The sequence below is a fragment of the Phoca vitulina genome, unplaced genomic scaffold (assembly GCF_004348235.1).
Source record: "Phoca vitulina isolate PV1807 unplaced genomic scaffold, GSC_HSeal_1.0 scaffold104, whole genome shotgun sequence".
Taxonomy (NCBI): Eukaryota; Metazoa; Chordata; class Mammalia; order Carnivora; family Phocidae; genus Phoca; species Phoca vitulina.
The window spans coordinates 1235133-1253320 of NW_022589807.1; the positions used below are offsets into that span (position 1 = coordinate 1235133).

The 18188-nt window shown below is 52.4% G+C and overlaps 1 protein-coding gene across 3 annotated transcripts in view; it reads left to right on the forward strand.

Annotated features, from left to right (window-relative positions):
- FAM120A (family with sequence similarity 120A) overlaps positions 1–18188 on the forward strand; it is a 91520-nt gene that overhangs the window by 60169 nt on the left and 13163 nt on the right. For all 3 annotated transcript variants that reach the window (XM_032397777.1, XM_032397778.1, XM_032397779.1), the window contains exons 11-13: positions 6259–6508; positions 12867–12981; positions 17886–18095. In XM_032397777.1, coding sequence (XP_032253668.1) covers positions 6259–6508; positions 12867–12981; positions 17886–18095 — 575 coding nt within the window. The remainder of the gene's footprint in view (positions 1–6258; positions 6509–12866; positions 12982–17885; positions 18096–18188) is intronic.

The window sequence follows — 18188 nt, forward strand, 5'->3', positions numbered from 1 at the left end:
TCTTAGGTCAGTAATGCATGCTCTTTATTTGCTGGTGATCATGCTAACTGGAGCACCAGCTCTCCACAGGGAAGAGGTTTGTCCTTAGGAGCTTTTGTGAGCCTTGAGCCTCAACGCTGGCAGCTTACTCAGAGCAAACCTTGTGTGAGAGAGGAACGTGGTGACCTTCACCTCTCATTACAGTGCATTACGATTGTTCCCTGAGGACTGCTCCCTGAAGCCCGCTCTTAGATCCCAGCTGACTCAACGCAGATGTGGTGATGCCCCTGCCGTGGGTTTCCCGCCTGAAACATGTCATAAGTGATTGCGCATTTTGGTGTTCTTAGGGAGGAAGCCCTTGGGGCTGTGGATGAGGTGTGGTTGTTGTTGCTGCTCAGGAGTTCCCGGTTGATTAGGTTTGAAAGTTGAGTCTGTTGAAACCATGATTTACCCGTGGCCACTCTTAGACCATCTGTGGATGAAATGAAGTCAGTGGTACTTTGCAGGAGATTCATAAAGCCCTGACCGTGCACCATGAGGTCTCTGGGGCAGGTTTGTTTCTCAGCTGCCTGCTGGCCCCGCCGTCCACTCCATGGGTCCCAGGTGAGCCCGCCGTCTGTGGCAGGTGAGGAGGCTCCGGGTCCAGCATGGTGTCAGCGTGATGTTGGTTCGACGTGCTCGCCGTGACAGCTGGGGGCTCCCCAGGAGGGCTTTGTTGTCAGAGAGAACCAGTCAGAGGACCCGTGAAGTCTGAAGGGTTGTTTAAAAATATTGAACTCTCACCACATTTAAGACCTGTATCCATTTGGAAATGCAGTCTCTCTCTCTCTCTCTTTTTTAAGTAGGCTCCATGCCCAGCATGGAGCTCATTGCCGGGCCTGAACTCATGACCCTGAGATCAAGACCTGAGTCAAGATCAAGAGTCAGACACTTAACTGACTGAGCCACCCAGGCGCCCCGGAAATGCAGTCTCTTGATCAAGACACAGGATAAAGCGTTTCATAATCTGTAACAAGTGCTCTAGTGCTCGTGTGATTTTAGCAAGTTTCATTTTTAAAGTCATATGGTTAAAGCGGAATATCCACCCTCAGATCCTTAAAAACTCTGGCCTGTGAAAGTCATACTGAATTACATGCTGGCAGTTTATTTTCTGTGTGTCCATCCCTGGGTTCCATTGTCTGCTGTTAGGAAATTCATCAGAAGATTATTTATTATGACAGTTAGCTGCTCAAAGTCACCGACGGAGGCGCTCCAGGCCCCTCCAGTGGGCCACGTGGAAGACCGCAGACCTGGCACAAGCGATTTGCCCCATATTCTGGATGGGGACAGTGGCAGTTGCTGGGATCTGCCTTTATGGCTGCTGGCTCTTGGGTGGGGCCTGGGGACAGTTGTCCGGCTGGAGGCTTGGAGCATGAAGCTCCCGCCCTGCTGGTGGCCCCAGGCTTGCTGCCCCCTGGGGGTGCCCCTCAGCTGTCCCTCACCCCGCCAGGGCAGTCAGGAGGGGCAGGAAGAAAGGGGGTCTGGTTCCAAAAAGACTGCAGGGTAACAAGACTCCTGGCCACGGTGGAAGAGGTAAAAATCCAGGAAGTAAAGCCCAGTGATGGGCACATTTTCAAATTATTGTCCCCTTAGAAAAACTAGCCTCAGGACTCCCCAGGACCTCAAAATTAAGTAAGAGAAACAGGCTTCTAGAAAGTGAAGGGACATAAGGTGCAGACACAGGAGATGAAAGTCTCCACTTTCTAAATAGGAAAAGCCAAAGGAAACCTGGATTTCTTCGTGGTGCAGTTTGCTTTTGCTTTAGAAATTTTGTTTGTGCCAAGTAATTGGTTCTGCTGATTAAAAAGGAGTAAAATTAAATTGGTTCACTGTGGATTATATTATAGAACAGAATAATATGACCAATATTAGTGCGTTGTTTTAATATGTGTGAAATTTGGTTATCATACACATTTCCCCTGTGATTTTGTGAAGGCTGTTTATATTTATCTGAGTTTCCTTACTCTACAAAGCTTTCCAGGAGTAGCATTAGCGACTGCCTTTTCCTCAGCGACCTGTGAGCAGCGGCTCCATGTGGCAGGTCGTGGCCCTCCTTCGGAGCCGTGTTTGTCCTGGGTCCCTGCCCTCCTGGGTCTGACACACCGGGAGCGGCGTGCGCAGGGGCAGGAAGCGGGCGTAGTCGCGGGCGTGTCGGGAGCACCGCGCTCTGCGGCCTGGGGGGCCTCGCGCCGTGTGCTAGAGGGCGCCCACACACGTGTTCGCACCAGGGAGCGGGCAGCCAGCTGGGCCGCGCCCCTCACGTGTCCACTCCTGTGAGGAGGCAGGTACAGCTGCCATTTGCCCAGTGTTCTGTTTCGGCATAGATGCAGAAGAACCAGGTTTTGTTTTTACTTACTGTGTGGTTTTGTTGTTTCTCTGCGCCGTGAGGCTCAGCAGGCGCGGCAGCCCTCCTCCCGACGTGCGCGCACACGCCCGCCCGCGCACACGCCCGCCCGCAGACCGCAGGCCCCGGTTGGCTTGCGCCCCTCCTCCCTACGTGCGCGCACACGCCCTCCCGCAGACCGCAGGCCCGGTTGGCTTGCGCCCCTCCTCCCTACGTGCGCGCACACGCTGCCCGCAGACCGCAGGCCCGGTTGGCTTGCGCCCCTCCTCCCTCGGCCGTGCACACTCGGCCGGGGCGGGCGTGGCTAGCGCGCGGTCGCCGGCCCTGGGCGTGGGCGTTCTGCATCGCGCGGCTCTGCCGGCAGCCACCGCCGGCTGGTTGGAGTTGGCTCACGAAATGAACATTTTCCTCATTCCTGGCCTGGGACGGCGTCAGAACAGATTGGCAAGGCAGCTGGCTGCCCTGGGCTTCCGTGCGGCCGTGCCTGCCGTCCGAGGGGGCTGCTGGGTCCTCGCCAGCAGCTCAGGTGTGACAGCGTGGTAGGTCCCAGCCTGTACTTTGAGGAGGTGCTTCCCGTAAAGAAGGCGCATTGTAGACGAGGCCTCTAGCAGGACAGAAAACCAGCACCCCGGGGTGGTTTTTGCCGATGTAAATGTCGCTTGAGCGTGAGGGAAGGAAGACCGTCTCCCGTTCAGTGTTTTCAGTTCTGCCTGAAAGGGTGAGTTTTTCTGTCGGTGGAAAAGCTGAGGTGAATGTTCGCTGATGGCGTCGCGGCAGGGTTTCTGGGCATGAGGGCGTGTCTTACACAACGTGGGGTCGTCGCGGCCATGCTGATCTATCACAGTGCTGTTGTCTGAGTGGCAGACGTGTGTGCCCAGGGGGCCCGTAATACCCCGGCTTCCCCATGTGTGATCCCCACGTAACCAGTGCTTTTGGCAAACACAGGAGCCCAGAGGTTGTGCTGTTGGCGCCTCTCCTTCTGATTGTCCCTGCGAGTGGAGTCACAGAGCCTGAGCCCTCCGTCCCGGGCGGGTGCGTGGATGGGGACATGCACACAGGGACGGCTGCACGTCACCTGGAAACTGCCGTCCCTGGGATCCTTTATCCGCACTGGGCTGTGATGAGTTAACTGTGGTCAGCCTCACACAGTGTAGCTTGTAGCCACATAACAGGCAGGAGGTGCCTGTGTTTCCTTCTCAAGGTTGCCTTAGGGTGAGTCCTCGGCCCCTTTCTGTGGTACCTGGTCCCAGGGCTGGGCCTCAGGGTTTGAGGACACCCTGGGTCTCGCGTGGCACGTGGCGGTTGGCCCCTGAGCCTCCCCTGCCTCCCCAGCTCCCCGCCCCGCCTGGTACATAGAAGGTGCTCAGTAAATACCTATGAGGCGATTGGCCATAGGCTCCCCCACTGTTAAGTGATGGTACGTGAGACGACTTCCAGAAGCAGATACACACACGTTAAAGGTAAAGCAAGTCAGGAGCAGCTTTGCTCTCGGGACAAAGTTTTGTGTTCCTTCCCTTGTATTTCCTAAATTAGATTCAAGCTGTTCATGAGTAGTGCAGTTAGGCAACAAAAATACTTAGAGCGACAAGAGGAAGTGACTACATGGGACCCCTCCTTCACAGGGAGCGCAGCCCTGCCCCCCCTCGCTCCTGGTGGGTGCAGAGCATGTCCCCGGCGGCCTCTGCCAGCTGGAAGATGCGTGCACAGCTGTCTGGGGAGCCCCGGGGGGAGTGGGGACAGGCGGGCGTGAGGGGCTGCCTCCATGCCCCCCACCCCCCCTTCCATGTGGGGCCTGGACCTCGAGAACAAGAGGGTGCTGCCCAGACCTGTTTCTAGATGAAAGCAGGACACAATAAAGTAGAATGACCGTGGCAGGTGTTAGAGAGCAGTGGGGACAGAGGTGCAGATGGACTTAGTGAGGACGCCTCCCAGAGGGCTCAGGTCAGAGACCTGGCACCGGGCAGCCACCTCGTGTGAGCGTGCGTGCGCGTGTGGTGGGGAGAAAGTGAAAGAACCGAGATTAGCGAATCCTACAGAGATAAAATCTAATCAGTGCCTTTAAACCTTTGCCACCAAAATGAATATGTTTCAAAATAGATTTGTGCGTTTTTGCTTCTTTTGGCAGGGAAATGAACATTGCGGATTAACCAGGAGACACACAGCAGCCTGCTGGTTAAGGGCTTGTTTTGTGACCAACCTTGTCCTGTTTATCTGGGGCTGACGACTGCCAGCCCCTGATACTAGTTGGGCTGAGGGGGCCTTGTGGTGACGGCTGCCGGTGTGCAGGCCGCGTGTGCCGAGGCCTGTCGGTGTGGGGCTAGATTGTGAGTCCAAGGACAGGGACTGCGTGGGTGCGTGTCTGACGTCTCAAAATACGGATGAATACAAAGATGCACGTATTTATGTATACATGTGTATCTGTTTGCGCTTAATGGACTTTAAGTATTTTACACATTTTAGATTTTTCTTTAGTGTTTAAATGTTAAGATACTCAAATGTGAATGAAAGGGATTTTCCCAGTGACAAAACAGTAACTTTTTTGTGAGAAGACAATTTTGGGGAGCTATCTTGACCGGCACCCTGCTCCAGCAGCCTGCTCCTGGGGTGGGAGTCCCAGGGTTCCGCGGCAGCGCACCTTTCCCTGCCTTGTCTGGGGCTGGGTGTGCGGAGCTGGCTGTCCTGTTGCTGATGCCCTGTGTGTCCAGGTGTCTGGCTGCCCACATTCTCCAGGACCCTGTGCAGGCAGGACCGGGGAGCTGCAGGTGGTCCATCGCTCATTCCACCAGAGTTTGGGCCTTCAGTCTCCCGTCTGCATTGGGCGGTACTTTCGGGAAAGTGAGCCCATCTGGGATGCTCTTGTTTGGGTAGAAGGGCCTGTGGAAGAGGACAGTGGAGTGCCAGTGCCATCTGGTTCTGGGTGGGTCACGCTGGCTGCTTCTTGGTTCCCACTTCTGCTCCAGCAGTCATGGGCCCAAGTGAGCTTTCATTGCCCAGGAAACACACACCCAAAGCCCAGCATCGGCCTGTCCCCTCAGTGCAGCGAGGGGACACTGGACGCGGTCCCTGTGGTGTGCCATGTCTTCACCGTGACTCCCCTGTCACACTTTTCTCTTACTGGATTTAAATGTATGTGGGAAGAGGTGCTTGTTTGTGCTTTAAGAATTAATGGACTCGAATAGTGGTAAGACAACTATGGGGAAGAGGCCACTGTTTCGTATTAGATCAGCTTAGACCTTCTTGCCTTTTTGGAGGTGAAATGGGGAATTTTATTATGCTTTGTCTTCAGTCTTCCTGAATAGAATTACCATGTGCTGACATCACCTGGGATTTCAAAACACTGAATCTTGCCTCAGTTTGCTGCCTTACTGGGCTTTTAGGGTCTCACTGCAGGGCACTTATTCTTACTAATCTTTAAAAACACAGTTTAAAAGGGGACCTCCCAGCGAAGTGGCACCAAGTGCGGATTGTTTCTCAAATCTGATAGTGAAAGTGTCTATGTAGAAAAAGATTAGCTATCTAAATTGGATTTCCGTGATAATCATATACTTCTGTAAATTTTACCAGTTGTTAATATTAAAACGTAACAGACTTAATAAATTTTTTCCAACCTCTCTGATTTGTACATCTTAGTTGTATGGGGAAATCAAGTCATGATTTGATTGAGGAGAAACTTACCAGTGGCCTGAATGGAAATCTGATTGAGCCACGAGAAAGTGCGTAGGGGACAGAACGTTCTAGACCCGAGGACTGGTGGCCCGTGGCTTGCTGATGAGAGAATGCACTGACGTGTGAGCGGTGGCATCTGCAGACTGTAATTGTTGGAGGGTTGGATATGTTTCGGCTCCCAGTGGCTGAGCTGGGCGTAAATGGTTCTTCTCTGCTCTTCCCTCCTCCAGTTCCGCCTGTGATCATTAAAGAGTGGGCAGCTTACAAGGGGAAATCTCCGCAGACGCCAGAGCTGGTGGAAGCGCTTGCCTTCAGGGAGTGGACCTGCCCCAACTTGAAGCGGCTGTGGCTGGGGAAGGCGGTGGAAGACAAGAACCGCAGGATGAGGGCCTTCCTGGCCTGTATGAGGTCGGACACGCCCGCCATGCTCAACCCGGCCAGCGTGCCCACCCACCTCACGGTGCTGTGCTGCGTCCTACGGTAGGCGGGCCGGCGCCCCGGATGCCGTGCGTGTGCATGCGGAGTGGTCCCCGTCCCGTGTTCGCGTGGTGGAGATGCAGTGTGCGTCGGAACTGATCCTGTGTGGCATGTTGGTGGGATGGCTGTATGCGTGTACTGTATGTAAATATCATACTGATTTTAAACAGAATTTCTCCCTTAAACGTTAGAGATGTTGAAGGCTGTGTGTGTTATGTGTCGTTAGGAGTTCTGAAGGGCAGATGTAGCTCTTTTAATCATGTGTAGATTGGTACGGACTTGTGGTTATCTGTTTTATTCCTAGGGTTATAACCTGACGTATCCTTGTTTGTTTGGTTGCTCAGATTGTTCCAGCTCGGGCCTCGGGGGCTCATTCAGTGGGCTCTTGTGTCCTCTGTGCCCCCAGCACATTCTTGCTTTCTGGTACCACAAGATGCCTGCTTCGCTCTGGACCCTGCCTTCTCCAGGGGTCCGGCTCCTGCCCCTTGGAGAGGGATTGAAAACCCGGATCTGGGCCTGCATGCTGGCATGCCCTCAGCCGACAGCCCCGGATGCCTGTGTGGACACTGTTGGTGTTGGGAGTTAGTTCGTGCTGACATGCATGTCTGAACTAGGTTCATTAGTTTTTTGAGGGGTTTTTTGAACCAATTTCCAACTTAGGAAAAAGTTGCAAGTACAGTACAAAGAGCTTTTTTTGTTTTAAGAGTTTAATTTTTTTGATTGAAGTATAATTAATATACATTATATTAGTTTCAGGCGTACAACGTATTGACTCAACAGTCGTGTGCATTATCAGTGCTCACCACACACACAGACTCCTAATACGGAGAAGAAACTGGTGGTTGCAGAGCAGGAGGTGATGGGGTGGGCAAAATAGAGCCTTTTTTTAACCCACATACTGGAGTGTGGTTTTCGAACAAACAAGGGCATTTTCTGATAAAAGCACAATGTAGTCATCAGGATCAACATCATGCCTATTTCTGTCTAACTTCAGGGTCCGTTTAAGAGCCTCTGTTTGTGTTTGGAGGTAAAGTCCTGTTGGTTTTTCCACCAAACGCTGGAAGGTGCGGCGGCCCCTCAGTTGCTGTGGTCTTGCACGGGCTGTGTGCCTGCACCCTGGCCGTGAGGCGGGGCGGGTGTCCACAGGCTTCTGCAGTGGGGCCGCTGTGTCCCCTGTGTAGCTAGGACACATTCCGTGGGAGGCTGTTTGTGTGAACACTCCGTTCCTCCTCAGACCTCCGTGGACTCACAGCTTCTGCCTTCTTCAGGGGCCCCTAGGCCACTCCTGCCATCACGAAATCTGGTGCTTCATTGTCACTGGCTGGGGCCGTGTCGGGCTGGCCTGTGTGTTCTCCTGATGGGTCTCCATCATCCTAGGAGCACCACCCTTCTCTTTCTCCAGGCAGCCCTGCTTCCTAGGGGTAGAGACGGTCTCCCAGGCCCTCCCAGGGTGTTTCTGGTAAGCAGGTGCCTCATGCCTTTGGACCCTTCCCACGGGGCGGCCTCTGAGCCTGGCATCAGAGCCTGGGGGTCCAGCCCTGTGTGTCCCTCCTCCCTGGGCCCCGACTCCCCTGTTTCTCACCCTGGGCTGAGGACGGGACAGAGCTTTAGTTGAGTGTTCATTTCCTGATGTTTCTTAAATTCATCACAGGCTTTAAGGTCAGTGACTCATGTAGAAGCCTCTCCTTCTCTAAACTGAGGTTGGCACAAGCGTATTGAGGACTGGTTCGTGGGAGAGACTAGATCTTTGTTTCCAATCTTCTGTTTTCCTCAAATGGAAAATTCATTTATGGACCTGTTTTTATCAGTAAATATATATGTAGCCAAACATTAGAGATGAAGATTTTCGGTGCTCTAAGATCAAATTAGCAAGAACAAATTTAGTTGATTGTATTTCTCTCTTCCAAGTTTGAATTGGTGTGTGGCCTTTACCCCAGCGGACAGCTGACCGTCCATCAACCTGGAGAGAGGATGCCGCCTGCCGCACCCAAGGCTGCCCTCCTCTCCTGGTCTCTGTCCTTGTCCTCATGGCCACTCCTTGGCCATCACCCCAGGCCTTTGTAAAGTCGTCCAGATTTCAGGATTGTCCTGGTCCCCATTTTTAAGACAATCTTTATGGTTGTTTATAGAAAATATACTCATTTTAGAACTTGGGACGATTAGTAAATGTGACTGGCCATGTCACGAGAGGCTCTAGCACTCTGGTGGGAGGCAGGTGCCTTGCTTGGCTGTGGAGATGGGCAGACATCTGGGGTTTCTTGCGTGGAGAGCCTCTCACGGTTTCAGGTCCTGTGGAGGTAGAGCTGGTTGAGGAGACGAAGTCAGGAAGAGGTGAGAGACTGCGGGTCACAGGACAAGTCCCCGGGGGCTTGGGGGCCGCCTGTAAGCAGGCTGGTCTACTTCCACTAAGAGAGTCTGTTCTACCTTCTGCATTTTGGGCTTGGGGACAGGCAGGTGACAGACGCACTGCATGGTCCCCTTTGGCTCCACCGTACGACCTCAGGTCATGGGGGTGGGCTGAGTCGAGGCCTCACAGTTTGGAGGGGGTGGTGCGTGGAAGGGCCAGGAGGAGGGGTCAGGGTTAATGTGTGCTCCTGAGGCCCTGGGGTCAGGCCTAGGTCCCGGGAGGGGAGGTGATAAGGCCCTGTGGGTGCCCAGCAGATGACCGTTCCTGGACAGAACCGGTTCTGAACTCAGGTTCGGCAGCTCCCCTCTCAAAAATCAACGTTCAAGAGAAAAGTGATGGTGGGAAAAGAGAGGTCGCTTTATTCAGAAAGCCAGCAACCGGGGAAGAGGGTGGACTAATGTCTGGAAGGCCACCGTCCCCGTCCAGGCCAAGCGGGAGGGTCTTAGAGGGGGAGGTGAGGGGAATGGGGAGGGGGCTGCGAGCGGGAGACACGGTGCCCAGGCAGTCGGCTCTATGTCCACGGGACCCTGACAGACTTGCTGGCATCCGTGGCAGGTATTTTTGAATGTGGTCTGGCCTTATCTCTTGGGAGAGACTGGTCCTTCACTCTCAAGGCCAGTGATCTGCAAATCCAAGGAGAGCAGGTTAGTTTGCTGCAGACGGCGACATCGGGCAGCAAGAAGGGGCGCGTCAGCCTGAGGCCAGCTCCCCACTGAGGCCGCGGGAGTGCTGCCGCTAACCCTTGGCTGTGGTGGCCGCGTGGGGCAGGGCTGGGGGTCGGCCACAGGGTTTCCCTTTCTTTTTCTCTTTCCTTGTTTTTCCTTTTTGGGTTTTGTTTGTTTGTTTTGCATAACTTCGAACTTGAGCAAATTGTGAGAGGGGTTTGAGGAGTTTGCGGCTGTCCTTCACCCAGACTCCCTACACATGCCCTTGAGTGGAAGTTGTGGATGCGATGCCTCTGTCCCTGAGCTCTTGGGTGTGTGTTTCTAAAAACAAAGACATTGTCAAAATCAGAAAAGTCATCTTAGTTCAGCTCGTGCATATGTCTCTGTGAGATTTTGCCTGCTGTCCAGTGATGTGCATCAGCAACGGGAGACCTCTGCTCGTGCTTGCGTTCAGCTGCCGAGTCTCTTCCAGTCCTTGAAGCGTCTAGGCTTCCCCTGGGTTGATGCGGGGCGAACACTGGCTTGTCTGCAGATGGTCCGTCGTGTAGACAGCACGTGAACTAACGGGGCGGCAGCTTCAGGAAGCTGTCCCTACAAATGGGTTCCCAGACCTTGGCTGCCGCTCGTCCGCCCCTGACTAGACCGTTTCTCGGTGCGTGTGTTCCAGTGTCTCTTTCCAGTGAGGTTTGTTCCTGCCTCCAGGGTCTTGATGTCTGTGTCCCTTCTGGGGCAGTTGACACTGTGACAGCAGTGGGGGATGGGAGGATGGCAGCCAGATCTCTAGAACCATCCTCACGAAGGGGGGATGGGGGCGGGGTGCACACCGGAGCCGAGGTTCAGTGTGGGAGTGGAGCGAGTGTTCAGAACAGGGCGGAAGGCGGCTTTCCCAGCGTACAGCCAAGACAGGCCCTCATCCCAGAGAACTCACGTTCTCCTGAGCAGCGGGCTGGCTTCAGTCCTGGTGGGACTCAGGTCAGTAGGTAGATAAGGGGGTGGAGGGCTTGAGCCCCCAAGCGAGACGCAGACAGTTGGTGGCACCTGTGCCTGCACCCTAGGAAGCACAGCCTTCCCAGGAGGGTCACACAGGGACCTGCCTCTGCCTGGCTCCACAGACAGCCTCCCACGTCTGCTCGTGTGGAGCGGCGTGGCAGGTGGGGGAGCAGGCCAGGCCGTTGTCCGTCACCTTTACTGATGACCGTGGGCATGGCCTGTGTGGTGTGGTTGAGTCCGACCTTTCCGCACATGCCTCGCTCCCTTGTGTACCCAGAAAGAGAGAGGTGAATGCTGGTTCTGTGAAAATGTGAATAGAAAGCCAAATGGGGGACATACCAGGGATTCTAACCAAAAACATTGTTGTTCAGCTAAACTGACTTTGGAGAGTCTTTGCTGCCAACAAAACCAGTCTGTCCCCAAGACGGCCTTTTTTCTCATTCATCATTTTAAAAGGAACAGGGGGAGGGGTGCTGGGGGAGGTGTTTGTGTCTGGTGGGCGCACAACGCCGAGCGGGTCTTAGGCCAGCGCTGTCCACGTGCGTGTGCTCACGACGGCAGGTCTCGTGTTCTGCGCATGTCATCACGATACAAGAGCAGCCAGGTGTGCAGCTGGAGTTCGTACACGGAGCAGTGTTTCCCACGGCCACTGCTGTCTGAGTGGGGGCCTTTGTGCACACCTGCTCTCTCGCATCGAGCCCTGACGCAGACCGCAGTCCCCCAGGCACGCGGCACCCACACCCCTGCAGGGGTGTGGTGTTCGTCCCTGTGGACAGTGGCAGCTCAGCGAAGTGAAGCTTACATCTCCGTTAAATACATCCAGCTAAATCTAAATACCATACAGATGCAGCGTCTACCGTTTGTTTGCCTTGAAATTTCCTCCTCGCACCATGTAATGTTCCTGCAAAGCGCGTAAGCTCTGCCGCCGTGTCCCCATCTCTAAGGTGGGGCGGGGTGGCCCCTGCCCTGGGGTTGCTGGGGCCGCGGGGCTTGGAGGTGGTATGTGCCCGTGTAGACCGGTCCCTGGTACCGGTTTTTATTGAAAATACTTCTCCTAATCTGCTGGATGGAACCTCCTTTGTTGCCTGTTCACGCACGTTCCCGTGGATGAATATTGATTATTACCAAAATAGGGCTCCACACCACCTTGTTCCTGCTTTTGTTGACTTAGATTTTAAGCTCTGAGAGAACTTCCTCAGCAGACAGGACTGGAAGGAGCTTTGTGAGGCATGTCACAGCTGTCTCTGCTCTTTTTGAGCCGCCCATCAGAGGTCACAGAGGGGTCTGTCACCCCAGGTTATTTTTAGCAATCAGGTTTGCCGAGTGCAGGGCTGGGGCCCTTGGGCTCTTGCGGAGCCTCAAGCCGGGGCTGGGGTTGTCATGGAGGCAGGGCTTGTGGCGAGGTGAGTAAGGAGGAAGACCATGGATGCCTGGCGGTTCCCAGGCAGATGGCGCAGATGGATGTTTCAGATTTAAAAGTCGGTTTCAGGGGCGCCTGGGTGGCTCAGTCGGTTAAGCGTCTGCCTTCGGCTCAGGTCATGATCCCGGGATCCTGGGAACGAGCCCCGCATCGGGCTTCCTGCTTGGCGAGGCGTCTGCTTCTCCCTCTGCCTCTGCCTGACACTCTGCCTACTTGTGCTCTCTCTGTCAAATAAATAAAAATTTAAAAATCTTAAAAAAAATAAAAGTGGATTTCACCTCCAGCTGCTCACACCAGAGCTGCCCCCGGGAGGTCAGCGTGTCCAAGGGTTGTGGGCACTGGTCTGGAGGCCGTGGTGTCCATTCTGGTCCCGTGGGCCCCGCTCTGTCCCCTCCCCTGGCGCGCTCCTGCGGTCGGGAGCCTCTGGTGTGCATGTGTCGCCCGCAACACTCGCTCTTGATCAGAAGCTGCGTCTTTTTTATTTGGACCTAGAGTCTGCCTTCCAGGTATCCGGTCTTGAATCGAAATAAATCAATCATGTAAATTGGTGCTTACATTGTATTTTCAGGGTTTGAATACCTTACCAGAGTGAAGTTGTACCAGAAATCGCTGAGCAGCCGCTTTGCAGCGTGTGCAAATGTGGTGTGCTATTTTAATCACCCTGAAAGCAAACACTGTGTTGAGCCCAGGTGATGAGACATGCGTTTGTAGCTGGTGTCATGCAGTGCGCATAAAGACACTGGGGGAGAACTCTCGGTGGTCCCCCCCCCCCCCCGCCAGCGCATGTCATCTGAGTGTCCCTAGAACCTGGATGCCAGGTTGTGTGTGTGACTGGTGACCGCTCCATCCTGACACCAGACCCTCTCTGTCCACCTGTAGGTATATGGTGCAGTGGCCTGGAGCACGGATCCTGCGTCGCCAGGAGCTGGACGCCTTCCTGGCTCAGGCGCTGTCCCCCAAACTCTATGAGCCTGACCAGCTGCAGGAGCTCAAGGTAATGGACAAGCCTCATTCCTTGTGTTGGGAAGTGTTGCTTCGGACTTCTGTGATGAGGGCTGACCTCACCGGGCAGAGCCGCTCAGAGCGCTAGACTAGAAAACCGAGCTGCAGACTTCGGAGCCTTCAGGGCAAAGGCAGTATCCTTCCCGGTGGTGGAAACGGTCAAGTCTACTTCTGTCCGATAGAGGTTTTCCCTCGTTACCAGGGGGCGTTTACTCTTATTTTCACATCAGGAAGTAAACTTGCTTTTGTTTCAGGTGGGGATCCCGAACCCCAGGGAGGGCTTGGTCTTCAGGATTTTCTCACATCTGGCCAGGATTCTTTTCTCGTTTCGTTCTGTTGTTCCTAATAACAGCATTCGTTTTCTCTAAAAAATAGTCTTGGCCCTCCTCGATTGTAAACCCCTTTAAAAAGCCACTTGAAGAACAGTGTGACGCCATCATCCCTGTGCCCCTTTTGCTTAGCATTTAACATCGTATTCCTTTTAAGTTTTCCTTCCAGTAACTCCTTTTGTTCTTTATTGTTTTGGCAACGTTAATTTTCTCCAAGTGGTCCCCTGATTTTTCGGGGTGCTTATCTTTTCAGTGCACTTGGGTTAGTCGCTGTGTTCGCACAGCTGTACTCGCTTTCTATAATGTCTGTACTAAACTTTAGAAAGTTTAAGACTTTCCAGAGTTAGCTAAATCAGTGGATCTGCCTTTTCTTTTTAATGTACAGGGTTTTTGTTTTTTTTCCTTTGACATAGTTTTTTTTTGTTTTGTTTTTGTTTTTTAATACTTGGTTTGTAATCAAATAATCTCTTTTGACAAATTGCCTTCACTTTTAGATCTTTTAGCCATTCTTTATGAAGGCATTCTTTCCCTGCAGGGCTGTTTGGGGCTCGCTTTATAGATACTCAGTATTCCACAGTTGGGGCCCAGTCAATGTCTGGTTCCCCTGAATTATTTAGTTATATTCAGTAATTTGGTGTTGAGTGGCCCTCGACTGTGCAGAGCCCTGGGTCACCCGTGGTCGCCCTAGGCTTCTGATGACTTCGACACAAGCTAATAAATAAGACAACAAAACTTAGAACCCACCCCAAATTATATTCTTTACTTTGCAGATCAAGCTTTTCTGTTTGTTAGACAGAAATTATTTCATTTGTAATGTTTTTGAATTTAAGTTTTCGTTCTAGAGTATTTGGCTGGGTGTCCCCAAAAGGCTGGCCCTCAGCGCAGGCTCTCGCTTGCGTGCCCCCGGCTGGTGGTGCCATCAGCTCTGTCTTCGTCCCCAGCCTGTGCTCAGGGGTGTTGTGAATACTTTGACTAGCGTGTGGTGCCATCCCTCTACCTCTACTTCCTGTTTCTCTTATTTAGATTATTACATCAGTATTGACATCCCAGTTCTGAAAATCAGACCGCCAGGTATCAGGTATGCCCACCAAGCCTTACTCACCATCAAGTTGCTTTTCCTCAAAGTTCATCTTCTCTCCCATATCCTTTTCATTTTGGATCAACACACAGGGTGTAACTTTTGAAAGACAGCCACACTCTAAGCTTTCATTTTGGTTCTTTTGAGGTCTTAGTGCTTTCATGGTTTTCTCCTGATCCTTCATCTGAAGCCAGGTGTTTCTAGAGCTGTGTTTAGAAAGACCCATTTTATGTGCAGTGACTTGAGGCCCGCCACTGTCCCTTCGGCTCTTGCTGGTCTGGAGGTCCGCCTTCCCTTCAAGGACGGCCTGCACTGCTGGCACTTCACTCCCAAGCAGCCCAGATTCCGTAGAGCTAGAAGGGGGAAATAGTATTCACTGGGGGGAAAGGTAGTTTTTTGTTTTTTGTTTTTTTTAAGATTGAGGATTCTCTCAGCTATCAGATTGAGAATTGATAGGAATAATCATTATTTAAATACTACAGAAATCCCTAGGCAAAGCTGAGAGTCCTAAAATTCAGTGATAGAAAAGTTAATTTTTAAATTGGTTTTTCATTTAACCATTAAAATTTGTTATATCGAAAGCAAGGATGATGCTTTTCCATGCAATGCCATTCCACTGTTTGGGATATAGTCAACTCTTGATTTTGGTGGTTGTCTTAGGGGCCTCTGTCCAGTTTGTGGATTGCCCAGACCCTATTTTTTTTCTCCCATTTTTGTCCATTCTATGCTTTTTAGAATAAAAAGGAGAAAAGTAAAAGACCCAATTCTGACTTTGGCCTCTCGTTGGCTTTTCTGATGGGAGGTTTGGTGGGGAAAGATGTTGAAAGCATTAATTTAGAATGACTTTGTAAGAGTGCTTGTGTGTGGGTGCTCAGTCTGCCCACCGTGACCGTGAACAGCTGCGTGTCCGGCGTGGCTCCTCGCAGACGTGGTCTACAGGGATCAACGGCCCTTGTTTTCCCTGCTGTATTTTTAGGTGCTTCTCTTAGGCTACCCGCATGAAGGTAGTGCTGAAGGTAAATCAGTGCTGACCCTGTGCCTGGAGGAAGGCGGGGAAAGGGTCGGGAGAAGGACTTTGTACAGGCTCAATATTTATCCAGTTTCTTTCTCCCCTGCTCTTGATGTCCTTATAATTGCTTTAAATTCTTGTAACAGTTTCGCCTACTCAGTGCAGAACATAAAAGATGGAGGAGGAGGAGCTCTACGACTGGATCAGGCCCCTGTGGCGCCTGCAAGAGTCAGGGTGCGTGCAGGTGACATGGCCAATCAGAGGACGGGTCTGCGGCCCAGCAGAGAGGTGCTGGGCGGGGCAGCCTCACTGGCATTTGGTTCTTGAGCTAATTGGGCAGAGATTGAATTCCGTATTTGTATTTCCTATAAAGTCAGAGAATTGTGTCACTTTCTCTAGTTGAGGGACTTTGGATACTGCTGACGATTTTCTCTTCCTGGGTGTAAGAGAGTGAGGCTGGGATGCCACCGTCGCAGCTACACCCACGACCCAGGGATCAGACTCCGGTGCTGCCGATGACCGGTGTCAGGACCCCGAGCGCCCTGTGACTCCGTGTCCCACTCTGTGAAGTGGAGTGCTAGGAGAGGTGTGTGTATCGCACAGTGGTCGAGACGTAAACGAGAGAATGCACGTGACAATGCGCACAGCGGTACCCGATACGTACGTGTCACGGTCCCTGTAGGTGTTACGTAGCGTTATTTGTGTAATTAGCACGTAGGGAAAGAAATACAAAACACTGTGTGAAGTAATTTAGAAAACTGTTTGGACCAGGCAAGATCTGCACGGCAGTTGAGATTTTATTTACATTATTTAAACAGCGTTTATTTTGAGAATTTTTTCTGTGAAATTATGGTAGTTGTTGTTAGTAAAACTAAATGAGTTGATAATCATTTTTGAAACCCATGCAAACGGTTCTTTCACTGATGGTGAGTCTTTTTAGAATAAGTAGATATGTGTGTGGGTGAGGCTGACTCCCCACACCTCCCGTCAGCTGCCCGGGAGAGCCCTCCATGTCTGCCCGCCGGGCGGCGGGGGCTCCGTCCTGCACGTGAGGGGTGGCATGTGCACGTGGCCACCACCGGGGACCGGGCGCTGGCAGCAGCTTCCCCAGAAGGCACTGCTGCCCTGCGGGACAACACTGGCCACCCCTGGCTTCCCCATGGTCCCCTCGCTGCGAGGCCACGTTCCCAGGGTCAGCTTTCCAGGAGGAAACGCTCCCACTTTCTGCTTCGAGACTCTCAGAGGAGAAGGGACTTTTCCACTTCAAATGAATTCTTTCTCCATTTTGTTCCTCTCTTTCTGTGTTTTCTGCTCATAAATATAAAAATGCACCCAGTCCCATCATGCAGCCCTGCCTGCCCTCAGCCGAGCGTGGTATCCCTCCCAGTGAGGCTGGAGGCTCCAGAGAAGCCGCTCCCAAAGCCGGGGCCGGCGGGCTAGGCTGCGGGCATGGACAGGCTTTTCCAGGTTTGGAAAAATCCAAAACACAGAGGTTGGAAAACGGCATTAGCTGATTGTGGGGATGTTGGCACGAAATGGCAGATGCTCATAAATTCATCATTATCTGGCACGGGCATGACCTTTTTCCTTTTTAATGAAAAGCCAGGGCACCTGCCACTTTTAGGCACTTAGTGGGTGCCCCGTAAAGAATGCATTCTTGGGACACCATCACCTTAGAAAGTAAGCATGCAGGGCAGGAAGACAGAAGCCAGGCAGTGAGAGCTCGGTTCTGGATAATCCACAAACCAGGTCCTTCGTAGACAGACGATCAAGAGTTGACTGTATCTGTCAGTGTTCCTTGCCCAGCGCACCAGGTGCGAGCAGAGGGGGCGGCAGCACCAGCGGGGGGGGCCAGGAGAGATAGTCTGCATGGTCCAGACACAGTGTTTTTGTTGTTGTGTTCTCCATTTATAAGCTATCCATTTCTCCCGAAACATTTGACAGTCTCATTAATGAGTTGCTATCTAAAACATTAACATATAAAATGATATAAACATGAAGTACAGGTTTTAGAATGAAATTATACTGAGTACTTTTTTAATATAATGACTTGAAAAATGTAGAATCTTACTAGAATGTTCCTTGTTATAATCTTTCTGTTCCTACGTTGGCAGCATGTAGGATCTGCAGTGTGACTTGTTGTCATGCGTGAGTTGTGGACTTCCTGAGCGCTAAGGAGACTCCTGGTAGTCTGTTATTGTGTGGCGTCAGCCACAGCGCGGTCTCACTGTGCGCTGGTACAACGCTTTGCAGTTCCACATTGAAATAAGCAGTATATTTATACAGCGGTGTCTTAAACGTAAATCCGTTAAGTAACATAAAAAGTCTGTGCTCAGATAGCCCAGCGCTAGGGTCACTGTGCTTAGGGGCGTTTGGTGGAGGGGTGTCCACGTTAACCGTGGAGAGCTGTAGTTAGACGCTGCGAGAAGCGGGGCCTGTCGTGCTCTTACTCCACGGAAATCACTCTTTTCCATTTAAAGATTGAGAACCTCGACCCCCGAGGCATTCAGCTGTCAGCTCTCTTCATGAGTGGTGTGGACATGGCCCTGTTTGCGAACGACGCGTGTGGCCAGCCGGTGCCCTGGGAGCACTGCTGCCCTTGGATGTATTTTGATGGGAAGCTCTTCCAGTCCAAGCTCCTCAAAGCAAGCCGGGAAAAGACCCCACTCATCGACCTCTGTGATGGTCAGGTCAGTTGCGGGGAACGTCGGTGGGGGGCAGGGAGGAGGGGCGGGCCGCCTCAAACCAGGATGCAGGAACGTGCGCCGGCTCCTGAGCCCGGG